This window comes from Lichenostomus cassidix, chromosome 4A (assembly GCF_008360975.1).
Source record: "Lichenostomus cassidix isolate B80296 chromosome 4A, HeHo_3.0, whole genome shotgun sequence".
Lineage (NCBI taxonomy): Eukaryota > Metazoa > Chordata > Aves > Passeriformes > Meliphagidae > Lichenostomus > Lichenostomus cassidix.
In genome coordinates, this window is record NC_139485.1 from 14481645 (window position 1) to 14508255 (window position 26611).

The 26611-nt window shown below is 45.6% G+C and overlaps 1 protein-coding gene across 1 annotated transcript; it reads left to right on the forward strand.

The window, feature by feature from the left end:
• The first annotated feature begins 1409 nt into the window (after window positions 1-1409).
• Window positions 1410-26333, forward strand: LOC146437566 (sodium/hydrogen exchanger 2-like). Its single transcript, XM_085060678.1, has 12 exons — window positions 1410-2743; window positions 4108-4571; window positions 5302-5552; window positions 8292-8509; window positions 12100-12296; window positions 15537-15626; window positions 17761-17831; window positions 18884-19048; window positions 19450-19564; window positions 20775-20909; window positions 24772-24844; window positions 25714-26333. Exons 1-12 carry the CDS (start codon window positions 2494-2496, stop codon window positions 25878-25880), a joined length of 2196 nt encoding a protein of 731 aa, XP_084916804.1. The 5' UTR covers window positions 1410-2493; the 3' UTR covers window positions 25881-26333.
• Window positions 26334-26611: the final 278 nt, after the last annotated feature.

Below are 26611 nucleotides of genomic sequence, written 5' to 3' on the forward strand. Positions count from 1 at the left end.
GAAAGGGAAGTGGGATGGGCAGCTTGGAGGTTTTTAGGTTAAAAAAAGAAAAGGTGGGGGGAAGGTAACAGTAAAACATCACCTGAGTGCTCCCAAATATCATCTGGCTGATCTCTATCCCAGAGTTCAGCATGGAATACTGAAGGGTTTCCCTAGGGAAAGCCAAGAGCTCCCTCAGGGATGATCCACCATGGTACTTGTGGGGCTGCCTGTGGTCAGGAGGTGACTGTTCCCTGGGGAAGAAGATGCAGAAATTTCAGATTTTATTGCAGGAGCCTGAATTTTGGTCACTGATATCACATCCCACGATAACTCTGTTCTTCTCCCAGTGTTCCTCATTCCCCAAGGTGCCCATCAGCACAATTGTGGGGATCACAATCCAGCCTGGAGATCCAAAAATGTGGGAAAGAGCATTACATTAGGGAAAAAAAAATGAGAGCCTGTCTGGAAACATCAGATCAAATGGTGCTCACATGAAAAAGTGGATCAATAATATCAATAGCCATTACCAGAGGAACAGGATGGAATCTGTTATCATAGAACTTTGGAAAAACATTTTGTCTTTGGCCTTTGGTTTATTCATAGCTAATATATAATGAACTTGATGATCTTCGAGTTCTTTCCAACTCTAATGATTCTATGATTTTATAAGGTAGCTTTCTTTGAAAAATGGAGCATAGTTTAAAATTACCCTCTCTGCTGACCTTCCTCAAATTATATCCCAGCTGTGTTGTTTTTTTTTTTCTGGTTCCATTATTAAATAAATATAGATTCTATACACAAAACAAGTTTCCAGGATGCTGTTGAGCTCCCCTCTGCAAGGCTTTTTCCCCCTCCAGGATGCAAACATTTCATTTTTGGCTTAAAGAAAATGTAGCTGAATATTAACTTTCTTGCTTTTTTTCCCTGAGAATAGCAAAAGACAAAATGGATCATTTGGGGATGAAGGGGAATGGGGGGTTGGCAGAACTCCTTTTCCATGCTGCCAAATGGAACAAGTCCTACATCTCTTAACTTTAACACCAAATATTTCAACAGAAAGAGGAAATATGATGGCTTGGGATGTGAGCCCAGGCTCAGAGCTTCTTCCATTGCTCTTCCTCTGGCTAAATAATTTCTTAATTACTTCTTAATTGCTGTTAAGAGCACTATTCTCCCTTCTTCAGAGTAATGAGTGATTTCTTGTTAGCTATTAAGAAGAAATTCCTCCCTGTGAGGGTGGTGAGGCCCTGGCATAGGTTTTCCAGAGAAGCTGTGGCTGCCCTATCCCTGGAAGTGTTCAAGGCCAGGTTGGACAGAGCTTGGAGCAGTCTGGGATAGGGGAAGCTGTCCCATGGATGAGGGGTTGGCATGAGATGAGCTTTAAGGTCCCTTCCAACCCAACCATTGTGTGATTCCATGAAATTCAAATGAGCTCTGGTAAAGCAGAAAGAAGTTGCTCCTAGACTGCATCCCTCCTATCTTCCAAAATTTATCCTCCTCTTGCTTTACAAATGGGGTGAGGAACAGGGAGTTCCCGTGGTCCTGCAGCCCAGGGTCTGTGTCCTGGGACTCCAGAGCTCAGAAGTGGGTCACCAGCCTGTCACTGGCACGCGATTTTGGTGTCACTCAGGCGGCTGAAAGGAACAAATAGGCCATCGATCTGTCTGGCAACAGCCCCAGGCCCCAGATTTTAATTACCAATGTTCTTTGGGCTAAATTTGTGCCTCTTGAAACATCATCAACCTCAGTGAAACTTCACAGTGGAGGAATTTGAACCAATACAATTTTTTTTCTCCGTGTTATTAAAAGCTGTTCAACATTGTTGCAACTACCTTTATTTTTCCATTTTCCCAACTATTCTGAGCAACTGAGTTTTTGATGCTGTTTTCAAGAGAGATGAAGAACACTTTCCTGTAAATCTTTTTTATAGGAAGCTTTCAGCAATTGTGGAGCCTTATTTGTCCCACACAGGTGACCTCCATTCCTGCAGCTCTGTATCTAGCCCAACAAACTGGGTGATCTGCTTTTTTAACCAAATGAAAACTGATTACCAGGAATGTTTGTTTTATGTTCTCTGTGTGGGCACTGGAGAAATCCAGGGAATCCCCCTGTGTGATGGGGCTTTTTATGGGACCTGTTCTGTCCAGTCTGTCCATTCTAACAGCATTGAAAGTTATTTTTTTCCCCTCCAAGAAGCATTTTTGAGACACTAGGAGTCAAAATACATCAAGAGTTGGGACTAAAATGTGAATTGTGCCATTGGTCTGAGGGCACACGAGGCATTTCCTCAATGGAAAATGGAATGGAAATAGGAGAAGCCCCTATTTGGGCTTGTGGCACCAAAAAGTGCTGATCTCCAGTGGGATCTCCTGGCTGGAAACTGATGGACCAGGAAGGGAAATCAGCCTGAGGTGGAGCATTTGCTCCTCCCTTTGCAGCTGCCTGGTGTCTCCAGCAGTGCTTCCAGCCACTCACCCACCGCAGCCGGAGCAGCCAGCGGCTCCCAGGGACATGGAGAGCCAGGGACACGGAGCTGCAGCTGTCCTGGCTGGGTCCTGGCTCTCCTGCATCCTCCAGGGTGTGAAAGCTCTGCAGGAGCCGCTGCTGGAGGATGTGATCCTGGAGAACATCAGCTGGGCTGCCGAGGAAGCTCAAGGCAACGACTCCTCGGAGCACGCGTTCTTCTCGCTGGATTATCAGCACGTCCAGGTGCCCTTTGAAATCACGCTCTGGATCATGCTGGCATCCTTGGCCAAAATAGGTGAGGATGAGAGGATGAGGAGGGCTGGGGATCTCTGTGGGGGTGAGGTGGGCAGTAGTGGCCTTTGCTTCACCTCCTCTCCAATCTCAGAGCCGGAGATAACATGCCAAACCCTTGGGATTCACACATTCCATGCTGCACAGGTGGAAAATAAGTTGCATTTTAGGTTGGAAATGGTGGTTTTCCATCTAGAAATTCACACCTGGGAGTGCTGTTGCTGTTAGGAGGAAAAATACTGGGTTTCCAGGAGGAGCAATTTGATTTAACTGCAGGACACACCAAGGTGTGTGTTCAGCTTGATTTCCTTGCCAGCCACGCTCTGTGCAGGTTGTCCACTGACATCTTCATCTTAAATTGAAGATTCCTTGTTCTTCCAGAAGTGCTCTGTGTCTGGCCAAGGAATAATTCCATCCATGTTCAGGTCGTTACACAGCCTAAAATAAAATCTCTCTGCATAGATTATCTGTGAAAGGACATTAAAGGAAGGTTTAATTTATGCAAAATATCTGATATTTTTTTCCCCTGCAAAACTGGGCACAGGAAAGTGAAAATGATATAAAAATATGTTTCTACAGGAATTGTCATCACTTCTGTTAAATTAGTACTATAGAAATTATTTTACAGCATTTTTTCTTTTATTTCTTTTCCTCAGAAGAGAGAAGTCTCTAAGATTGGGTTTGATCAGAATTTTTCAGATGGAAATGGTCTTCTTCTCTCACTAATTTCATGTTACATAATGAGACCCCAATTCTAGTCACATGCATCAAGACATAATAATGATCAGAGATTTTAAAAAAAAATTATTCCTATTCCAATTTGGTTTGTTTCAATGACCTTTTCTTTTAATAATTCACCTTGTGCTTGTGGTGGTTGTTCTAATTTTGGGCATTGCACAAGGCTGGCTTGATTGGACATTTTTTAGCTTTAAATGCTAATGATTAATATTAAAAGTGGACCTGTTTCTAATTAACAGGAAATTTGTGATTTTTCTTTTAAATGTATACAATCTGTATTGTTTTTAAAATTAGAAGTTGCTATTTATGTTAGTGCTGAAGATGGGCTGCTGGCTAGATTACATAAATAATAATTCCAAATACTTTTTTATTTATGCAGATAACTGCTTTTTGTTTATTACCTCAATATATCTCTCTAACTATATGCTATGATGAAATGAGGTTTGAACCGACAGTAATTTGAGAAATTTGGTATTTTCAGTAATTTTTAGATTTTCTAGCCAATTTCTGAGTGACTTCACCCTCATTTATTTCTGCCACTTGGAGGTGTAACCTGCATGGGAGCATGGGGGCCTTCTGAGGGTTTGGACTGATGAGTTAACACCATTTTTATCTCTCCATCCCCTCCAGGGTTCCATCTCTACAACAAGCTGCCTTCCGTCGTTCCCGAAAGCTGTTTGTTGATATTTGTGGGACTCATCATGGGGGGAATCATCTATGGATTAAATGACAGGTCCCCCCCAGTGATGGACAGCGACATCTTTTTCCTCTACCTGCTGCCCCCCATCGTGCTGGACGCTGGTTACTTCATGCCCAGCCGCCCCTTCTTCGAGAACATTGGCACCATCCTGCTCTACGCGGTGGTTGGGACCATCTGGAATGTGTTTGGGATTGGCTTTTCCCTGTATGGGATCTGCCAGGTGAAAGCTTTCCAGCTGCAGGACGTGTCCCTGCTGCACAACCTCCTGTTTGGCAGCCTCATCGCTGCTGTGGACCCTGTGGCTGTGCTGGCTGTCTTTGAGGAGATCCATGTCAACGAGAAGCTGCACATCCTGGTTTTTGGGGAATCGCTCCTCAACGATGCTGTGACTGTGGTAAGGACCAACCTGGATTGGGGTATTTAGCCTTCAGAGGATGGTGCTGAGTGGTGGGATGGGACATCTCAGCCTGCAGAAAAGGAGGCTCAGGGAAGACTATATTTCCCTCTACAACTCCTTGAAATGAGGTTGTGGCCAGGTGGGGGTTGGTCTTTTCTCCCAGGTAACAAGTGACAGGATGAGAGGAAATGGTCTCAAGTGTCACCAGGAGAGGTTTAGATCAGATATTGGGGTAAATTTCTTCATGGACAGGTCATCAAGCATTGGCACAGGCTGCCCAGGGAAGTGGTGGAGTCACCACACCTGGAAGTGTTTAAAAACCATGTGGATGTGGCATGCTGGGGACGTGGTTTAGTGGTGAAAATGGCAGTGCTAGGTTAATGGTTAGACTTGATGATCCTGGAAGGCTTTTCCAACCTTAATTAATCTGTGATTTGTTGAGGGAAAAGACATCAACATCTGGCAGAGGACTCCTGGTCCAGTTCTCTGGCCTGAGGTCCTGAGCAGATTTCAGGTGAACTTAGACGTTTCCATGTTTCTCTTTGACTCCATGTCTGAGGATAGAAATGTTCATGAGGACCACAACAGTGCCCTGGTGGGAGCCAGACCTCTGGGGCAGGAGGTGACACTGCACTGACAGAAATGCCAGCAGTGTATTTGGTGTCATGACCACATGTGGCCACATCTGGTGAACACCTTGTCAACAATTGTTTCCCTCTTTCCCTAGGTGCTCTACAAGCTCTTCCGCTCTTTCTGTGAGATGCCCACCATCAAAAGCATGGATGTTTTTGCTGGAGTTGGCAAATTCTTCGTGGTTGGGCTGGGAGGAGTTTTAGTGGGGCTGAGTTTTGGGTTCACCGCCGCCTTCACCACGCGCTTCACCAAGGACATCCGCGTCATCGAGCCTCTCTTCGTGTTCCTCTACAGCTACCTGTCCTACCTCACTGCAGAGATGTTCCACCTCTCTGGGATCGTGGCGTAAGTGTGGCCCAGCAGCTCCTCTCCCCAGGAAAGATTCCTGCCTCTATCCACTGAAAAACACCCAAAAAAGTTTTAAAGTTTGGAAATCTGCGCACAATGAGGAGCAGAGTGCTCTTCAAATGTAACTGTGTATCCCAAATTGCTCATCGATGGCTGCTGGTGGATTTATGTAGGTTATTGAGGAATGTTTGTTTGAGCTCCATGGTTTTTGTTTGGAAAGGCTGGATGTTCCAACAGCGAGATGTCTGGTAGGTTTGGCAGAGCCAGAAGAAGCTTCTTGGCTTATTTTGTTATTTTCCATGTGGCCCAGTCAAAACCAACATGGGAAGCGTTACAAGGAGGATTTAGTCAGCTCCTTGGAAGGGTTTGGTCTTGGTTTGCAGCACGTCTGTTCTCACATCCCCTTCCCCCTCTGCATGTCCTGCCTTGGTGTGACAGAGCAGAGAGTGATGGCATGGCAGCTGAAGCCTGAAATATTCCTGCTTTTTGAGAGCAGAGGATTCCAATGGAAATCTCTGCTTTGGAAATTCTGACTTGGCTCTGGAAGCTCAGACTCAGCTTATGGGTCTGTCTGGCCTCAGGTGTCACCCAACATCTCTGTCTCCAGTAACACTGGAAATCTGCTGCCCAATTTCATCCAAAGCTGTCAGAGATCATCCATTTTCATTTATTTTTCTTTTTACTGAGTAGGTCTTTCAATAAAATGAATATTTTTTGGGCCAAACCCTTCAGTTTTAAGACACTAATTAAGCTTTGTGCTTACCTCATTGGACATCTCACTGGTAGAGCAGATACTGAGACAAAAATAGCTAGAATGACCCCAGTGTTCACCAAAATCTCACCTTGGAAAGCAGAGAGGGGGAAAAGCAGAGTGATCCAGCCCTCCTGGATTCTGTAGGCTGGTATCTGTTGAGTGTGATTCTCCTACCCAAACTGAGTCAGCTGGTGCTGAGGATCACAACCACTTAATATTCCCCCAAAGACTCCAAAGTGCATCTACCCTGCATCATTGGCAACAGTATAAACAACTGTGCAGCTGATAAGAATGAGGATAAAAAGAAAATAAAAAAATTGAAGTGGGCTCCCAGCTCGGCACAGGAGTATCTGGGAGACCTATTTTAAAACTAATGATGTTGCTTTGGATATAAACCATTCCTGCGTCTTGCGGATTTTGTTTCCTCAGCTGGTTAATAGGAGCAATATTTGAGTGTTACTGAAAACAATTCCAGCTCTGGGAATAGGTAGGAAAAGCCTATTTATAGGAGTGCAAGACAGAACAGTGAAATAAATATGCTGCATAATCATCGTGGAGCAGAAAACATTCAATCCTAATGGTGTCTCCTTCTATCAATCACAATCTGCTGTAGCCATTATGGAACCCATTTGCTGTTCTTTTGAATAATGCATTTTTTTCTAAAGCAAAACAATGGCAAAGGCAGCTGATTCCTGCACTGTGCCCTTCTAATTGCCAAATTATAAATGCCTCTCTTATAGATCTGGAGTTCAAACAATTCATTCCGTTGTGGCCAGGGAATACTGTATTATAAGAAGCAGCTTTTGGCAGTTTGTTTCTTTGAAAAATAATTTGATTGCCAAAAAAATCAATTCTACATAGTCCAAAAAAAAAAAGAAATCTGAATACAGCTCAGTCTGCAAAACTGTTCTGTAAATGGATTTTAGTTTGATTTTTTCCTTTCTTTTTCCTTTTTTCTGCCCTTTGCCTTGGTGGCAATGTCCATCTTTAGCCAGGACAGGACAAGTTTATTCCCTTTCTGTGACCCTGCTGTGCTCCCATGTCCATTCTCCAATAAACATTCCCAAACCACAGCTCTGGAACTCTCTTGCTCATAAATAGTTGGATTTCTTAGTTTTTAACTGGAACTATTTCCCCCAATATTTATTGAAGCAGACACAGAAACCAAAGATTTTTTTTTTTTAAGTCTGTGGTTCAATCTGTGTTACTCTTTCTGGCACAGCAGGTCAGACCTAAAAGGGATAAGTCAAACCAGATCAGTTTTAGAATATTTTAAAGTATGGATAGATTTTCTTTGGAGGTGAAAGGTGTGAACTCAAACATTTGGTGAAAAAGGCATTTGAATCTCTACTGAATGTTCCCTGTGAAAGCAGTTTTCATGCAATAAAAATGTGGATGGCCTTACTAAACAGCAATAGAAGTCAGATCTTGGAAATTTAAAACCTTTTTTCTGTTGTTGCTGCAATATTTAGATCAAAATGTTTTGGTCCAGATAGAAATATAAAAAATGGGCCCTCAGCGCTTCATGTGCTCAATTGTTTTAACCTTCTAGGATTGCTGGCCTGAAAATGAATTGATTTGAAAAGCTGATGAATTAGGCTAACACCCATGTTCCCTGGAACTTGAAGAACCAATTATCCATGAACAATTGCCAGGAAATTGCAAGGTCAGAGTTTGGCAAAGTTAAAAGAACTGGGAACTCTGTGTTGGGATGGGAAGAGTTGGGTTTAGTTGGAGGTGTTGCTGTGTGCTCTGATAAAATGCAACAGATGATGTTGAGTTGTTCATCTGTTAAAAACCAAATTTGAACAGTTTGGGTAACTTAAAAAATATTTTTTTTGTCCTGGTGGTCCCAATACTCTTGGCCTGATGAAGGAAACAAATCACCCCTCAGTGAAATGTCTGCAAGCATCCAAGACGTGATGAAACCCACTTTTAAAACGTATTGTTTCTTTTTCATGGTGTATTTCTCACTTCCTCAGCATCATTGCCTGTGCCATGGGCATGAAGCGTTACGTGGAGGCCAACATCTCCCTCAAGTCCCACACCACAGTCAAGTACTTCATGAAGATGTGGAGCAGTGTCAGTGACACCCTCATCTTCATCTTCCTCGGCGTTTCCACCATCGGAGAGAACCACGAGTGGAACTGGCCCTACATTTGCTTCACAGTCATTTTCTGTCTTGTTTGGAGAGCACTCGGTAGGGGAAATGGTGGATCTTGATTTTTCATGGATATTGTTGTTTATGGGAGTGAGGAATGTGGTTCCATTAGATGAGAGGATGCTCTGCCCTTCCATCATCCTTTCCTGCTCGCTCTCCATGAGTGATTATTCCCCATGGGATTGCTAGGACTGATCTGGGACATCCCAGCCAATGCTTCCCTGCTCCATCTTACTCAATTCCAAGTCTTGCATTGTGCTGCAGTTCCCTGCTCTGTGCCCTCACTGGTGATAAATAGAAACTCTCATGAGATCCCTTTTATCAATATCTCTGTCTTTTTGACCTCTCTTCCATTGCCACGATCTCCTCTTCCACTTCAGTGTCTCTCAGTCCCTTGGTATTCTCCCACCAGGAGGGAATTTGTTGGCACATGCCTTGGGATCAGAGATCCATGAAAATCCTCTGACCCCATAGTCGGAATTGGGGCAATTTGAGGGATTTAATTCATAACAAGCTCGTGTGCAGCAGCATCCTTCACTGGGAAGCTGGAGGAACATTCCAACAGCTGTCCTGGGTAGGTGGGATTTGGGACCTAAACTGTGAGGATGCTTCTGCTTCTACCCAAGAATTTCGGGTGAGGGCTGAGAGAGGCAGAACTGGGGAATTGCTGAGGTTGGCAGGGGCCTGTGGAGATCATCTGGTCCAACCCCCTGCTCCAGCAGGGTCAGGCAGGCAGGACTGTGTCCAGATGGCTTTTGATTATTTCCATGGATGGAGACTCTACAGCATTCCTGGAAAACTTATTGGGGTGTTTGACTAACCTCACAGCAATAAAGAGACCAAGGCTTGGTGATAATGAGGAGCAAGGCATGAAAATACACTCCTGATTACTGATCTCAGGAATTTGTTTAACCACAATTACCATGAAAACCCAAGTCCTGGTGCCAGAATTCCCTGGGATCCCATTTTCATGCACTGTAAATGACCAGAAAAATAGATGTACTGTATTTCCCTTCTCCTCAGTTGCATCTTGTGCTGATTTTGTGTTGGGAGAGGCTGAGCCTCCTTTCCTATTAACGTGTTTGGCACCTAATGAGTGCAGAGTGCCTCTGTTATGAATATTTTTATATATTGACAATATTTGTGAATATAACAGCACACGTTTTTGGCAAAGAATTCAAGAGCTAAAAAACATTCAACAGGATTTATGTTTACAAACCACTGAGTCAAGCAGTGAACTTGAATTTGACAGACACTTAAAGAAATTGTTTAAATAGGTTGGGCCATGATTAGCAAGGCAGAGCAGAATGGGGTTTATTAGCTGTTAGGACATGCCAGAGTTTGTTTTAATAACTATGCACCATACTTGGAAATGTGCTCATTAGTCAGATTTTTGTACATTTAAGTGTTTTATTACCATTTAGTGGTTTCTCTTAAATTATTTGCTCAGATAAAAGGAGTTCTGAGTGAATTTGACTTTTTTAGTTCAAAAATTCTTCATTGCAAGATATAAGAACTTAACAATGGTACAAAAGCACCCCAAAAATCCTCCCTAAGCACAGCCTTTCTGACAGCAGCTCAAATTATGCAGCACATTATTAGGGAAGGGCTCAGGCTGCAGCCAGCAGAGAAAACCCTTTTCCAGTCAAAATCCCCCTGGAATTAAATAAGAATACACAAACCAGGGCTGGAAATTGTCTGAGTGGTCCTGAACAAGGTGTTCCTGTCCTGCAGCATTGTCCTGGGAAGCTGTCAGGGAACTGGGAGGGTGAGAACTGGGAAGGGGCTGCACCAAACTGGGCTGGGAAACTCCTGCCATGGAGATGGTGGTTGAGATTAGACCTTGGCCTGCTCAGAGCCATCCAGCAGCTCTGGATTAATTAATAATTAATTGGATATTAGGGAAGATTTCTTCATGGAAATGGTTGCCAAGCTTTGGGATGAGCTGCCCAGGGCAGTGGTGGACACACCAGCCCTGGAAATGTTAAAAAACCATGTGGATGTGGCACTTGGGGACATGGGCTAGTGGTGGCCTTGGCAGTGCTGGAGGAATGGTTATTCTTGATGATCTTGGAGGGCTTTTCCAATTGTAACAATTCCAGGATTGTAGGATTCTGGAGGTGCTTGGGGCACTGATCCAGGAATGGGAGGTGCGTCTGAATTTCCTTGCAGGAATTGGGGCCTTTTGGGTGGGCAGTGCTGGGATTGGTGTGTAAACTGTACCCCAGCCCTCCACAGAACCCTCCCAGTGCTCTAAATATTTGAGAAATGATTCTGCTGTGATCTGGGGAATTCCTTTGGAATGAGGAAGATCATCTAAAAAGGAAAATCCAGCCCTTGCATGGCAGCACTGGTGCCCTGCTGGTATTCAAGCCCTGTGGAGAGTTCCTCCTGCTCTTTCCCAAGGTACCTCCAGGAGGAAATACATTCTGCTCAGAATGATTAATTGTATGTCATCTCTTGGAGCAAGCTGGCCTTGAATTAGTTTAGGGAATGCTAATAATAATTTATGAGGAAGGATTAAATTAAGACAAAGGCCAGGATATCAGCTCAAGTAAATTTTGTTCCTTTAAATCATCGGCACTGCCTGAGCTGTAGAGTAGGGATGGATGTGATCTGAGGGAGGCTTTATTTTATTTATTTTTTAAGTTGCAAAGAACCTTGACACCCAAGTGCTTCCCATCTGCTGGTCTGGGCACCATTCTGCAGAGCTTTAGAGATGGGGAAAGTGTCACAATGTTGAGTTAATTGAGTTCCCCTATTCCCAAACATCCCCAGCTTTTTGTTTGCTTCAAACTCCTCCAATTTACAGTCAAAGTTCAGATATTTTTAGCTGGAGGTGTGTGGGAAGATGTTTGATATGTACATAATAAATGCACTGTTTTTATTTCTTTTACAAACACCCTCTAGAAACGCAACAGTGCTGTGGCTCCAGCTAATTCCTAACAAAAGTCAGTGACAGGCTGTGCCATCAGTTCTCAAAGTGGCTGTTAATCTTTGGGAAGTAAGATGTTTATCACATCCATTGCTATTAAAATCACGGCCTACTGATTTAAGGCCTGACTTTATGTACCTTTCTGCATCTGTTTGTGCATTTGCAAATGGCTGTAAATCACAGCAATTGCTGTGTCACCTCACGTGGCCTTCAATTGGTACAGTATAAATCTGAGGGAAAGAAATAACATTAACACAGGTGGAATATGGCTACTTATCCAAGCCACTGCTTGGAAACTTTGGGAAATAGGAAGGTAATTTGTGGCTAAGTTGTTGCTGATGTTTTGCGTGAAAAGCAATTGTAACCCCAGCGATTCAGACATTTGTTATCACCAATTAAAGTAAATTAATTAATATTTCAGGACTGTGGCCAGTCAATATGTGTAATCCCCCAAATTAGAAATATGTTGGGGATTAGGTTTTACCTGGAGAAATCAAATTGCAACCTGTTGGATCGAGCTGGAAGAAAAATTCTCGAGTGGCATATTGGGAATATATCCCCTTGGGCTCTGGCCAGTTCCTCCTGGTTGGTGTTTACCAATTCTGTGGTATTTCACTGGAAAATATAAGATTATGAGTTTTCTCTAATTGTCCTATTTGAATGATGTTACTCAATCTTCTTTCCTGCTTTCCAGGGGTTCTGGTGCTGACTTTCTTTGTGAACAGATTTCACGTGAACACCATCACCAGTAAGGACCAGTTCATCATTGCCTACGGGGGGCTCCGAGGGGCCATTTGCTTCTCCTTGGTTTTCCTGCTGCCTGACTTCCACAGGAAAAAGCTCTTCATCGCAGCAACCACTGTTGTCATCCTCTTCACCGTGTTTGTGCAGGTAAAACCAAAATTCGGCACAAATTCGGGATTAGGTCCCTTCCAGGAGTCTGATGGAGAAGGTTTCTCTCCCTCCCGCTGGGGCTGTGAGTTTTGGTGCTCCAGCAGTGAGTTTTAGGGAATTCTGGTGCTCCAGGGCTCGGGAGGAGCAGCAGCTCTCGGCATTGCTGTGACATCTAGTGGTAAAACCATTCCTGCAGCTTTCTGTGGGATGAAGGTCTTGGATGTCTCCCTGCTCTTCTCTGACCAGCAGCAAGTCTCTAAGGGCTTCTCTAAAATACAGCTTTTAGTGCATCTGGCAAACACAGCCACATTTGAATCTGGATGTGGTGGAAAAATTGGGGTAGTCTGGTTCTGAAGTGAGCAAGGCTGATGTCCACCTGGTGTTCACCCCAAAAAGTGAAGAGTGAATCTCCACAGGACTGAAGCAAGTGGGATGTGGAGGACTGGGAAAGATCTCATGTAGAAAAATCCCCTGGGAGCTCCTGGTCAAGGACATGAGGTCCATGTGGAGCTGCTGACCAGGAGCCACCCTCTTCCTGCCCTCGGATGGAGGCAGCAGAGGAGTTTCTGGGTTTCTGGGAGATGGTGGCTCCTGGTGGCAGCTGCCGAGTGCCCTCATGGCTGAGCATCACCACAACATCAAATTCCTTCTACTTTTCCTTGCTGAACTCCTCAGGTGGGTGTCGAGCACAGTGTGGAGGGTTGGGGTTGATTTTGCTTCCCCACATCCACCTAAATCCTCATCGTGAGCTGGAAAAGCGATGGAGGAGGAATCAGAGTGTGTTGTGCTGATGGGATTGGAGCTGGAACCCACAGGGCAGTGGGACTGGGCACAGCCTCAGCCTGAACAGAGAGAGCAGGGGCCAGGGCTGGGGGGGACGTGCTTAGGTGGAGCCTGACAAGTTTTAAGATGCAAATGTGGGTGAGAAATTGAAAAGCCCTGGTCCTCAGGCACGTCAGCTCACGCAGAGCCGCTCTTGAGCCTCACACAAAGGTTGTTCTAAGGCAGCAGCTCCAGCCTTTGGGAAATCCTTCCCGGGGCCAGGAAAAGGGCTTTTGTGTAACCTCTAAGCTCAGCTGGTGATGTCATCCCCATGCAAAAGGGTGAGAGTTAAACAGGGTCCCTGTGTCACCAGAGAGACCCCCTGACCTTCAGCCATGTCTCCAAAGAGGGGCTGTGCTGGGGCTCCAGGGACCTGCAGTGCCCAGGCCACCATGAAAATGGGGAGGAAAAAAGCCAGGAAACTTGCTTACAACCTGAGGCAGAAAGATTTTGCTGGAGCTCAGCACAGAAAAGGTGGGTAAATGTAACAGAAGCAGGGATGAAGGTGAACTTTCCAATACCTGGGTTTGCAAATAAAGTTTGTGGTGCTGCTGCCAGACACATTGATGGATGCAGGGCTGAGAAGGGAATATTTTCACTATCCCAGCATCTCTCATGGTCACTGTGGGTGGAAAGAGCAAGAGAAATATTGGCTGTGAAACAACTTCTCATCATAGTGGATGTTTTTGTTGTTGTTTTGTGCAAAAGTGTTCTTTGCGTTTACAGTGATTGCAACACAGACTTGGTGGGGGTGTCTGTGTTAAAATAGGACAGAAACTAAGGCAGAGATTGTTTGGACCAGCAAAGCATCTTGTCAGAGCTCAAACCCACTTCATCCTGTGATTCCCTAGGAAATCCTGCCCCTGCTGGCTGGAAACTCTCGTGCCACAGAGGAATGACCACCCTGTGAGCAGCTGGGCTTGGCCACCCATGGCTCTATAGTGCATTCCACAAGCCAGGAAACTCCTTTCTTTTGGCCTCACTAACCCTGTTGCATAAGGCTCTTCCCACAACAAGCCTGGTTAATCATTTCGAGGAGGTTGACTGAGCAATTGTCAGGCCCTCAGTGCTTCCAAGCAGGCTGGATTTGTGCCACGTAGACCAGGAAGTCCTCCAGGGAGCTCTGGGCTTGTCTGGAATGTCACAAAACCCCCTCATTGTTCTGCCTCTTGGTGTGGTTTTAAAATCAAATACTGTTGGAAGTTCACTCTCCCAGCTTACTGGCCTCTGACCTCTGCCATGAACCTCTGAGCAAATATAATAATTGTGGAGAGAGGGGTGTTTTTGTTTGCTACCTGCCAGGAAAACGTTGTGAGCTGTGAGGGAGATGTCAGCAGCTCCCTGGGATGAGTTATCCCTGGTGGGTGGAGGAGCACCACGGGGGACATGCAGGTGTGCTGTGAAATGATGTGTGGCCTGGAATGACACATGGGATTCCCATAACAGTCCCAAACGCTGCTTTAAAATGGAAACAACTGCGGTTGATTATCCAGGAAGGCAAGAGGCCAAATTGCACAGTCTCTGCTTAATTTTTGTAATATCTGTTATTTCGGAATTTGTGAGTTCTGTGTTATTGACTCTGAGTAGCAACGCTTTTTTTATTGCTATTAGCTATTAAAATGACACATTAATTGTTTCTGCAATTAAAAATGTGTTCAGCTCTCCTCCATGCCAGCACTTGTGACATTCAGAAGTCATAAACATCAACTACTCCATCATTTTTGCTGTAAACATGTCCTAGAAAAGTCATTTCATACGGAAGCCAGACTAAGAAATGCACCACAGCAGCATTTTAGTTCTCTCACGAGGCTTAAAGGATATTAAAACTTTTCCCTTGACCCTTCCCACCAGGTGCATGCTTTGATTAGGAAACTTAGCCACTGGCTGGCCATCAAAGATCGCTGGAGTAATGGTGTGTGACACACAGTGCTCGAGGAGTGAGCAGACAATTGCTGGCAGAGGCTCCGTGCTGAGAAACCTCAAGGATTATCCTCATTTCAGGCATTTGAACTTGGATCGTTTCAAGCTTCTTTCCATCTGGGAGGCCACAAGAAACAGCAAACCACAGGCTTGACCTTGGAATTATTGGTTAGCTTTTTGTGGTCTCGGAGAGGCCAGAGGAGGTGAGCAGAGATTTCCCCTCGATGCCTTCTCACATCCTGAAGCCTCTCCGTGAGCTCCTGTTGACAGGTTCCTACCAGGAGCAAACAAAATGTTTGGGGTGCACCTGGGAGAGCAATTTCTAGTCCTGTGGAAGTTTTGAAGGTTTACTCCTGCCAGGAAAGCAGAGCAGCTGAGAGAGGCTGCTCAAACACCAGAACAAGGTTGCAGTGGCTCAGCCCCATGCTTTTGTTCCAGGGCAGGGAAATGGGGTGTGAGGAAAGGCTGATTTTTGTGTTGGTGGTTATTTTGCAGGGAATGACCATCCGTCCCCTCGTTGACCTGTTGGCTGTCAAGAGGAAAAGGGAGAGTGCTCCCACCGTGGGAGAGCAGATCCACATTCGGGTAAGTGGAGCATCCATGGACGGAGCTTTCTGATATCTCCTGGCATGTGTGTGTCTCCAGGGACCCTGCAGATCTGCAATTTTACCCAAATCCTCTGCAGGTCAGCATTTCCCTTTCCATATTGGAAGTCCTATTCAGCTTTCTAACCATGGGTTATTTTTGCATTGGAAGACCAGCCACCAATCAGGCTGATGTAGCATCAGATTGCAGCATCACAAACATGACAGAAAAAGAGGATTTCTCACCCAAAACTTTAAGCTCTGACCTAACTCAAATTCTTCTGGTCTCTGGAAAGAGAGAAAGAAAGAAAGAAAATGAGGCTCAGTTGCTTTCAGCATTAGGAATTTCCATGTGTTATTCCAGTGCTGTCACCACTGTTGGTTCAGATATTTGTGCAAAAAAATGAGGAAAAGTAGGACAAGGCTGGTGCTGTATTGGAGGGAACCTCTGAAGTGCTCCATCCCTGGAATTATTCAAGGCCAGGCTGGAAGGGGCTTGGAGCAATCTGGGCTAGTGGAAGGTGTCCCTGCCTGTGGCAGGGGGTGGAGTGGGATGAGCTGTAAGGTCTCTTCTAATCCCAACCATTCCATAATTCTAAATCCATAACCCAAACACCTTTGGAAGGATTCCCTTCCCCTGGTTCTCACCATCCAGATGTTGGTATTTGTAGTCATAGAGGAAAATTAATACATTTCTGAATCTAATTGTTCAATCCCAGCCATGTTTCTGTGGGTATAGCTCCTTCAGGAATATTATTGCCATTGTCTTCCTTAGAAATAAAGCCATTAGGGCTGAGGACATTTATAAAACCTGGTTGGCATCCTCACAATGGGGTTGGACTGCAGAGCTTTGTCTGAGTTTAACACAACAGCTCTGGAGGCTGAAGAGCCTTTTCCAGTCATGAACAGAGAAGATTTTGTTCTTTTGTTAGGGTGTAAGTGGTAAATCATCTCAGAAATGTGTTTATTAGGAGGTGTGAGCTGGAAATAGCCATGCACCTATTAAGTTGAGAAGGTAACAATGCAAATAGGTGGAAATCAGGGATGCAGAAGCCAGAAGCAGCTTTCTTCCTGAAATTTATTTTGCCATCTGGATAGCTGGAATATTCTTGCTTGGAGGAGTCATGATCAGTGTGTGTGAGTTTAATTCCATGGAATCAGAGTAGTTGGGGTTGGAAGGGACCTTAAAATTCATTTCATTCCATCCCCTGCCATGGGCAGGGACACCTTCCACTATCCCAGGTTGCTCCAAGCACTGTCCAGACTGGCTTTGGACACTCCCCAGTATGGGACATTTCAGTGCTTCCCTCCAATGTTGTGATTTTGGAAGCCTTCAGAACACACAGCAGCCAACAGCCATGTGATGGCACTAAACCCACACCAGGCTGCAGGGCTGAACCAGCTGCTCTGAAACTTTTGTCTCTGACCCTGTCAAAAAGATAGTTTTTTAAAAATTTGGAGCTGTAGGAAGTTCCAGGGTCATCAGTACCTGCTGTGGTGTGGAGGGGCAGCAGAGCAGAGCCATCTCCTAGTTTAGAGGTGCCATTAAGAGGGAAAGCACTTTGGGAAATTACGGAAATTACAGACATTTAACTTTTAGGTGGAAAACCCAGCCAGTCTGGGATTTTTCACATAATTTTAAACTATAATAATGTATTTATATCAAGTGTGATATGATGATTTCATTTAGTGGGAAGTGTCTGGGGGAAGGCAGTATGTATTATTCAAGATTAACATTTATATGTTATTTACATTTATATCCTGAAGATGCTGATTTCCTGAGGCAAATTGCCCTCAAAACCCCCAATATGAGCCTTTCCTGCTTGTCTAGGCCCAGTGGGCAGGACATGGGAGCCATCAGCCACCCTGTCCATAGCACAGAGAGCAGATTCATGGCCCTCAGCATTTATTCTGTGCTTGCTCACACCTCAAAGCAAACCACTCATTGTACTCCAACACCCATGGATCAACAGGGATGAGTGGATGGAGAATTATCCCAGTGCCCCTCTCCTTGTTTCCCAGCTCCATATCCCGAGCTGGAAGCATCCCCTGTTGTGTGTGTGGCTTTGGCTGTTTGCTGGCTGAGTTCATCACGTATGCAACCAGTGTAGAGCGAAATCCTCTCTCCTCTTTAGTTCTTGGATCATTTGCTGGCTGGCATTGAAGATATATCTGGACACTGGGGACAGTATTACTGGAAAGACAAGTAAGGATTTGCCAAAATACAACTGTGTACATGTGTAGGAAAAAAAGGAGGTTGGTTTCTATTCCCAAAGTTCCTGTTGTGGGCAGCTGGGCTTTATTTATCCTCGTGGCACGAGGGAGGTGACAGAGGAGGAGCTTTTCCTTGTCCAAGGGGACACCAGGTTCTCAGGGCATTTCTCTGCTTGCAGACACTTCTTGTGCCTCACCCTAAAAAGATCCTTTGTCCTCTCCTGTTGTGTTTGTCCCTTCTTGCCCAAAGAAATCTGCTGGAAGTGCCATGGCCATGACACACAGCCTGCCCCAGGCTGTGCACAGTTAACATTAAAGAGCTGAGTTTGCAGCACTGCTTTTTGTGAACTGAAATTACAGAAGATCTCAACAGATTTCTGTAGCAAAGGGTTCAATTTTTATTAAAATCTGGTAGTTTGCACATTTTAAAAATTTTAAACATGCAGCAGGATTTTAAAAAATATATAAATAACATAAAATAGACTATAAACAATCTGCCAGGTTTAATTCCTTGGTGGTCCAGACACAGATACAGCTGGTAGAGATTTTTTTAGGAATGCCCATGCTTGGAAGTGCCACTAGAGGGTATGGGAATCACTGCTGCTGAGGAGCATCCTGGCTCCTTGTGAGCAGATCTTAGAGAGATTGATGATCTCAGAGGTCTTTTCCAGCCTAAATTATTCAATGATTTGAGCAGAAACAAAGAGGAAATGGCTCAAGAGGGAATCTGGAAGTGTTTAGATCTGGGGCTGCTGCATGTGCCTGTAGCACTTCCAGAAGAGTTCCTGATAAATTTGGCACTTTTTGGGGAGTTTTTATTCTATTTAGCAACATTTTAATATTTTGGCTCATGTACTGTAGTACAGAAATAATTAGGAACTGACCTCTTGGACCATGGATTTCTGAAGAGAAATTAATGGGATATAATGGAATTTACTGGAATATGGGGCAGTTGTGGGCAATGACCCTGCTGCCTTGCCCAGGTCTGTTGGTGCTGGGCATTCCTGGGGGAGGCTGAGCCCGTGTTCTTTTGTTCTCCAACAGATTGGAATATTTCAACAGCAAATACCTGCAGAAGATCCTGCTCAGGGAGTACGACCAGCCCAAGTCCAGCATCGTGCTGCTCTACGAGAAGCTGGAGCGCAAACATGCCATCGAGCTGGCCCAGGCTGGGCAGCTGGGCCACGGCCCAGCCCATCCCTCCTTCCTGTGAGCAAACACCAGCTCAGCTCACCACATGGGGGCTGAAAATGGTGGGGTGGATGAGCATCACCGGGCACTGCTGGTGGCACATGGAGGGTCACTGTTACGTGGAAATGGTGCTCTGAGGAAGAGGGTCTGGCTCAATTTTGGATGGGTTTGCACTATTAAAGGTCCTCAATGGCCACTTCAGACCTCACAGATGGCTCTGGTCTGCCACAGCTCCCCATGTGAGACATGGACAGCACAACTCTGATACAAATGCCAAATTCCCACTTTGCCATGAGCTCCATCTGCAAGGATGAGCTGTTGGCTGTGGTGGGATCCCAAAGGGCTGCTGTGGGCACTGGGATTTGGGGATGCACTTCCTGTGCATCTTCCAGAATAAGTTGTTCTGCTTTCTTTTGCAGCACCAGCGACAGGACTGTCATAACAGACCAAAAATTGGAAGATACTCCAAATCCTGATGTCCTGGATAACATGCAGGAAATATTGGCGAGGAACCTGTACCGGATCAGGAGGACGGTATGACTTTCCCCTCAATCCATATTTTAAATGTCCAATAGCACAAATTTCCTCGGTTATCCGAACAGCCCGAGCAGATGTTATGAATATTTCCATAATTACCCAGGATGTGTCTTTGTGAGCAGAGAATAGCTGGCTGTGTGGAGCCAGATCCAGTTTCCAAGTCAGTGGCACATTTCTGTTTGCTGCCTGACAGCTTTTGAAAGGTTCACCCAGTCAGCCTATAATTTCATGGAATATTTTCGGCATCGGTACCCGGCAGTGAAAAGGAGAAAGGAGGAGCACATGGAACTTCAGGCATTGGGTTAGCAGATCCAGCAGCAGCTTCTGGGGCAGAGCAGGGATGGGGTTATCCTCATGGTACATCTTTTTTTCCCATGGAAGAGAGCTGTGAGAGGGAATTAATCTGCAGAAGTTTTAAGAACACCCAGCAGTTTTGCCATGGAGCTGTACCAGTGGTTAAAGGGCATAAACCCCAGTTGTTGTTTACAGAATCATGGATCCTGTCTGGGTTTTGCACAGCACCTGGGGCTGTGCATTGGGATTGCTGATCGTAGGGAGACTTAGCCCTAAAATCCACCTAAGCCTCTGTTTTATGGATTATACACAGAGTACTGAGTCCTTGGGGTGGGGCTGGTGTGGGCAGCTCAGCACAGAGGGATCAGCCTTCCCCTCCTGTCCCCTTGCTGAGCCAAGGGAAGCAACGGGATAAGGCTGGGAAGAAACCTCTGGACATGGTGAAGGGGATGAAGATGAAGGCACAGCTCCCATTTGCACTTAGTCCTGTGTCTATCCAGCCTAACCCCTTGTGGTGACAGAGTTATCCCAAATCCCACTGATGTGAATGGGGGACTTCAGCGTGCTCGGGTGGTGGCTTTTGGAGGAAGATTTATGGTTCCCATTGCTTGGAGGATTCATATGGGAAGGTGAGGCTGATATAACACATTAGAGGGGCTGAAGCTGTGAAGGCACCTCGAGCACAGTCGTGGCACTCATGTGTCACCTGGACTGTCAGGTGTAGCCCAGTCTTGTCATTCAGTGATTTCTTGGTGACATTGCATAAAAAAAGCAGAGTTTGGAGTCCCATCTGCCTCCTGTGACTCTTTACATCCCCACCTCTCCTAAACCAGTGTAGAGGGGAAGGATCCTGGGTGTTCTCCTGAGGGAGGGCAGGGATGGTCTGTCCAACAGCACTGTTGTCCCCATGCAGGGCCCAGCATACAACAGGCACACCCTCCCTGGGGACAGTGAGCCCACGGAGCAAGCCAAGGAGATCCTGATCCTGCGGCACAAGAACCTGCTGGTGGAAATGAGTGGGAGTGACACCTGCAGCTCCAGGAAGGAGGTAAGAGGGAGCACAGGTAAGCAGGACCGTGCACCATGCTTTTCTGACAGCCTGGTTATGGCTGATGGTGTTTCCTTTTCACAGCAAATTTTGTTAATTTAAATTAAAATAAAAATGGGTCTCAATCCCAAATCACTTTCCAGTGAATAGGAAATACTAAGGGAAAAAAAGCCCAACCCAGCTCCTGGCAAAGCAAGGAGCCATCCTGAGCACAGCCCCGTTTAGTGCTTTGTGAACACAGACTTCCACCCGTGCTGGGAAAGTCCTTTACTGAGCAAATGTTACTGACTGGGCTTTACTCTGTAGATTCTGAGGTGTGGTTTTGGGTTTTGATAGCTTGAGCTGGAGCACTGTCCAAGTGTGAGCTGTCATCTCTAATCTGGTCAGCCGAGCTCCATCACTACGGGGAACAAAATGACCTTTTAGAAAGAAATAAATTACCTTTCCCTATTTAGATAGTAATTTTCCATGTCAGCACAAGAACTCAGGAGAGCTGTGGACTTTTTTCCACTCCAATTTCCTGGTGGAAGTGCCAGTCATGGAGGAGCCCACTGAGAACAGCAGCACTGCACCAAAAGCTGCTGCTGCTCAGCCCTTCCTTCCCAGAAAGGTGTTCTGGCTCTTGCAAACAACTTAAAAGATTTAATTTGATCATTTACATGCTGATTGGTACTTACAATTCAGAATAGATAGGCAAGAACATGGCATGTTCCTGTAGAACATTTGGTATAATTAAACTTCAAAAGAGCAACATCAAACTCTGGCTGATTTTGAGCACGACGTTCTCTCCTTTAAGGATATTTGATGGTTAACCCTTGTGCTCCTGCTTTCCCCTTCCCTGCTGCATTTGGTGGGAGATTCAGGAGCTTTGGGAAGGCTGTTTCTGCTGTTCCTTTGAGTGCTTGCAGCTGGGCTTTGGGGGAACAGAACATTTTTCGGGGAAATGCAAAAGCAGTAGGATTCACTGTGTGTCTGTGCTCACTCGTGGATGGTGGAAAATGCCCTCTGAGGCTGGGAAATGCCCTGTGGATTATGGAAAATGCCAATTAGAGGCTGAATACTGACTGTTGTGTCATCAGCAGCTTTTCTGCTAATTTTTAACAATAGCTGCCTCATTCACTGTGAATAGAAACAAAATGATGCCCCAAAGTGATGGGATAATGCTCTAGCAGAGCCCTGAAATATTAACACCATATTAATTTTATATATATAATATTATATAATATTAAGGAGGGTGGGTGAATGCTGTTACTTCACACTGTAGGAGGACAGATTGCAGAATTTTTCAGCAGCAAGAAGGAACACTGTGCTAAAAAGTAGATTTTAGCCTATTATAAGTAGCTCAATACTTATAAGTTTTTGGGAAAAAAGCAGCTACTCATGTTTCTTCCATGCTAAGTTGAAAAGAAAATGGTATTTTCCTGATTAAAAAACATATTAATGAAAAATATCAATAGTTAGTGTTAGAGATTTTTCTGATTGTCAGATATTCCATCATTTGTAGTCCCAAAGGGAAGGGCTTGGCCTCCCAGGTTTTGAGTCAGCAAGAAAAACTCCATGCTGTTGCTCCCCACGTTCTTCTATTCTGCATCTCACCACGAGATGGAAGCATTACAACTTTGTTTGCAAGTCCAACTGGAAATCAGGGACAGGAAACAAACTTCCAGCAAAGGGCCACTGAAACCCCTCTGGTGCTGGTGAAACTATTGCAATTCCATTGCCAGCCTGGTGGGAAAAGCTTTGGTGATACCTTGAGTGTAAGGTGCTGAGGGAATAACTAAAAAATCCCTTTGGTTCAGTAGAAATGCTATTTTTTCTGCTTGGTGAGTGTCTGTTTTTCTTTTTTTTAGTGAAGCTGGTGAGAGCTTTGCTGTTTAATATGAAGCTGTTGCAGCTCAGTTAAACTCATATTTTATTAGGGGCTGCTCGGCCTTTTCCCTTTACACAAAATCAGGGATGTGCAGGAGAGCATCCTTGTGTGGGTTGGTGGCTTCACCAGGCTGGGGAGGAGCCAAGTTGATCCTGGCTGATGGAAAATCCATCTCCTTCCCCAGGAGGAACCAGGGTCTCACCAGGATGGACATGGCTCTGTGGCCAGCACCAGGCTGCAGCCAGCGTGGATTGGGGTTGGAGCTGGGTGATCCTTAAAGTCCCTTCCAACCCAGACCATTCTGTGACTCCAAATCACCTCTCCTAGGTGGCTTTAGTGCCTTAAGGGTCTCCTGCACTTTGGATGCCTTTCCAGCACTGAGAGGAGGCTCTTGGGCTGCTTTAGGAGCCTCCAGCAAGGAGAGTTTGGACAGCAAACAGGGAAAAAGCAGGGAGAAGCAGCAAGAAAAGAACAATCCTCCTCCCTCCGGAGCAGGTTAAATGATTTACACCAGGCAGAAGGACCTTGGCAGGAGAACGAGGTGACTTCAGCTCTGAACCTCAGCCCAGAGGATTAACTCCAAGACTATCTATTTCCAGCAGAAAGTTCGCCTTCCTCCGCCTAAGGACAAAATTCCTGCCGAAGGCTGCTGCTTCCTGGAGCTGTGCTTCACTGCTGGCTCCGAGCTCCGGCCGCATTTGGGGCTTGCCTGATTTTAGGCAGGGATCCAACCCAGCCTGTGCTGGCAGGGCAGATTCTGAGACCCAGGACAGCTTTTATTTACCACGGAGCACCCAGAAAATCCTTGCACCTGTAGCCAGGCAACTTGGTCCTCTTTTCTCCTGCCAAAACACGAGTGCACTCCCCCAGAAGGAGCTTATTTGGAGCTGCCTGTGAGCCATGTGCGCAAATGACACAGTGCCTTTGGTAATTATGTCGGAGCCCTTTCATGGAGCATGCTCTGAGAATCGTTAAATGCCCCTGGGAATGGCTTTCCAGGGAGCCGGGCGCTGCTGCCGGAGCCGGGAAGGCATTGTTATTAAAATGGTCAATAAAAGGGAGAACAAGGGATGGAGGGCAGCGGTCCTCGTTAGGGGAGGGAGGAGAACGAACCGAAACAAAACACAAAACCAGGCTGGGAGGTGTCCAGAGTTATTTTGGCAGTCTGGGTTTCTGGACCGAGGTGCCAAATCACAGCTGCGTGAGAGACTTATTCCCAGTTTACAGAGGCACCGAACAATCCAGGCAGCATTGTGCTACCTGATTTTTATGTTTTTCATTCCTATCTTTTTGTCCTGGAGGGTGGAGATTAGCACTGGAGTGAAAGGACAGGGAGCTCGTTAGTGCCAGCTCGTTACCTGCCTCCTTGGCCTGCAGCCAACGTGGGGAACAGCCAAGGTGAGAAACATCCAAATCCTGGGGACAGCTTTGCCTTCCGCACTCCCTGCCCTGTTCTCCCAGCTCCAGGGCTGCTCCTTCCCATCCTCTCTGCTGCACCATTCCTGGGGAGCTCAGACCTCTTCCAGAACTCAAAACATAATTGCTGTATTGTGCAATTTTAATTTTTTAAGCCTCTGACACTGGCTGAGTTTTATTTCTAAATTCTTGACAGTCTGTATAGAACTTCCAGTGTAGTTCAGAGAAGTTGTGGATGCCCCATCCCTGGAAGGGTTTTAGGCCAGTTTGGACAGAGCAAATGGGTGCTGTGAAAGGTGTCCCCACCCACAGCAGAGGGATTGGAATGACATGACCTTTAGGGTCCCTTCTAATCCAGGCTATTTTATGTTGTAGCAAATCAGCATCTGTAAATACTTCCTGCCATCTCTTCAGTCTATTTCTAGCAGTTCTTCTTGGTGTTTTTTGGTTTGTCTTTACATGGTAAAAGTTGAATGAATGGGAGTGGAATCCTTAGGGGTTGCAGAGGGTTGGTTTATGAGGCAGGAATGTTGTTAAACAGATTTCACAAGGCACTGAAGTCCTTCTCTCCCTCAGTCCCAGAAGGAGGACTCGTGCTCGGCGCAGGGTGAGGTCACCCCACAGATCAAACTCTGCCGCTCCTTCACGGGTAAGTTGGGGAGCTGGGGGTGATTCCCTGCCCTCCCCTGCTCACCCTCATTCCTGTGGGATGGCCCAGCAGGGGACAGGGAGGGTGTGGGACAAAGTGGGGCTGCTTAGATGAGTCTCATGAGTGAGCAAGGAGAGCTGAGAGCATCCCAGCCCAACCTGAGATTGGTGTGAATGGTTTGGGTGGGAAGGGCTCTTCCAAAGCCATCTGATCCAACCCCTCTGCCAGGAACAGGGACATCTCCAGCTAGGTCAGGTTGCCTCATCCAGCCTGGGATGTAGCTGTTTTAATCCACAGTTTACCAGGAATACTTCAATTATGTTCTTCTTGAAGAAAACCACAAGTGTAAGCAGAAAAAAGTGGTAAAAACCATTGTTTCTGGGTAAGCTTTTCTTCCACCCCAAGGAAAACACGACCACCATAGCCCCGATGTACAGTGGTGACAGAGAAGGAGATTTTAACCCTTTCATGGTTGCATGTACATCCCCCCCAAAAAATCCCTTCATGTGACAACATGATATTTCAGGTGCTCCAGCAGGACACCTGCATTTTCCAGAACTGGTTTAAGGTGGTCACTGATGCAAATTATTATTCTGCAAAGTTGCAGGTGGAGACTGACAAAAGAACGATGATATCGATCCAAATAGTTTACATATTTCAAAGTATAAAAAAAACCATGTTTAAATTGCCTTTTTTGGCTTTTTCTTTCATGGAAACACTGATTTTTTTTTTTCTGCTTATTTATAATTGGGAATGATCCATCAGGTGGAACAGCTCATCCCCAGTGAGCACATGGACACCTCGGTGTTTCTACATTCCTGTTGACCCACCAAAAAGGATGTTTCTCATGGGTTTTTCTCTTCCCACAGTGGGGAACACGGAGAAGGTTCGGGAAGTGAAGGAGAGCCGATCCAAGTCCGTGTGTGTCATCCCTCCACCCCAGCCCAGCGGAGAGACCTGGGGAGGGAGGAAAGACGTGAGGAAAGAGCTGAGTCTGGAGATGTACAAACACAAGGGATGCTCAGCCTCCCCATGAGGAGTCTGACTCCTTCATGGAGGGCTGCTTGATATGTAGATAATGTAAAGAAGATGCACATTGGGAAGAACTGCATGGACAGGGTGGAATATCCAGAGTGGTTTGCATGGAAAGTCACTCCTATTGCCCAACCCAACTGGGTCTTTAATGATGTCACCAGCAGCTGGGGACACACAGGAGTGTCTCTCCAGGTGTCATTCCAAGCAAATCCCCTTGGAACAGCAGCTCCTTCAACCCTGGCCAGTGATCCCAAGATCATGAGTGAGGAAAGCAATTGAATAAGGGAGGAAAATGAGCTGTTCATTGGTGAAAGGCATTGTATACAAGGGAGAGAAAAAACCAGTGAATCTGAAGGTCTTCAGCTCTCTGGGGTTGGAATGTTCACCTGCAGTTTAATGTCCTCCGTGTTTTAAATTTCTCCTTAATTCTGCACAATAAATAGTCACAGAAGGATTTACTAAGGTGGGTCGTTTTTATTCCATGGTGGGAGAGCAAAAAGGAAAGTAAATCAACTTGCCAGTCAAGGAATTTTAATGAAGGATAGAAACTGTGATTGGCTAATTCTTGCTTGGGTTTTGTCTGTTGATTTTTTGGCTGTTTTGTTTTGGCTTTATGCTTTTGCATCTAAACTGTGTTGGTTTTGTCCAAAATACGTGGATGTCTGTACCTTCTTTGTCTTGCATCCCTCCTTGTCATCTTTGTACAGCATCCATCATTTTTCTGGGCATCAG

Bases quoted from the DNA above. Each gene is read 5' to 3' on its own strand.
- LOC146437566 (XM_085060678.1), top strand. From the start codon at position 2,494: ATGGAGAGCCAGGGACACGGAGCTGCAGCTGTCCTGGCTGGGTCCTGG. The intron at 2,744-4,107 runs GTGAGGATGAGA...CATCCCCTCCAG, and splicing joins GGCATCCTTGGCCAAAATAG to GGTTCCATCTCTACAACAAG. The intron at 24,845-25,713 runs GTAAGTTGGGGA...CTCTTCCCACAG, and splicing joins ACTCTGCCGCTCCTTCACGG to TGGGGAACACGGAGAAGGTT.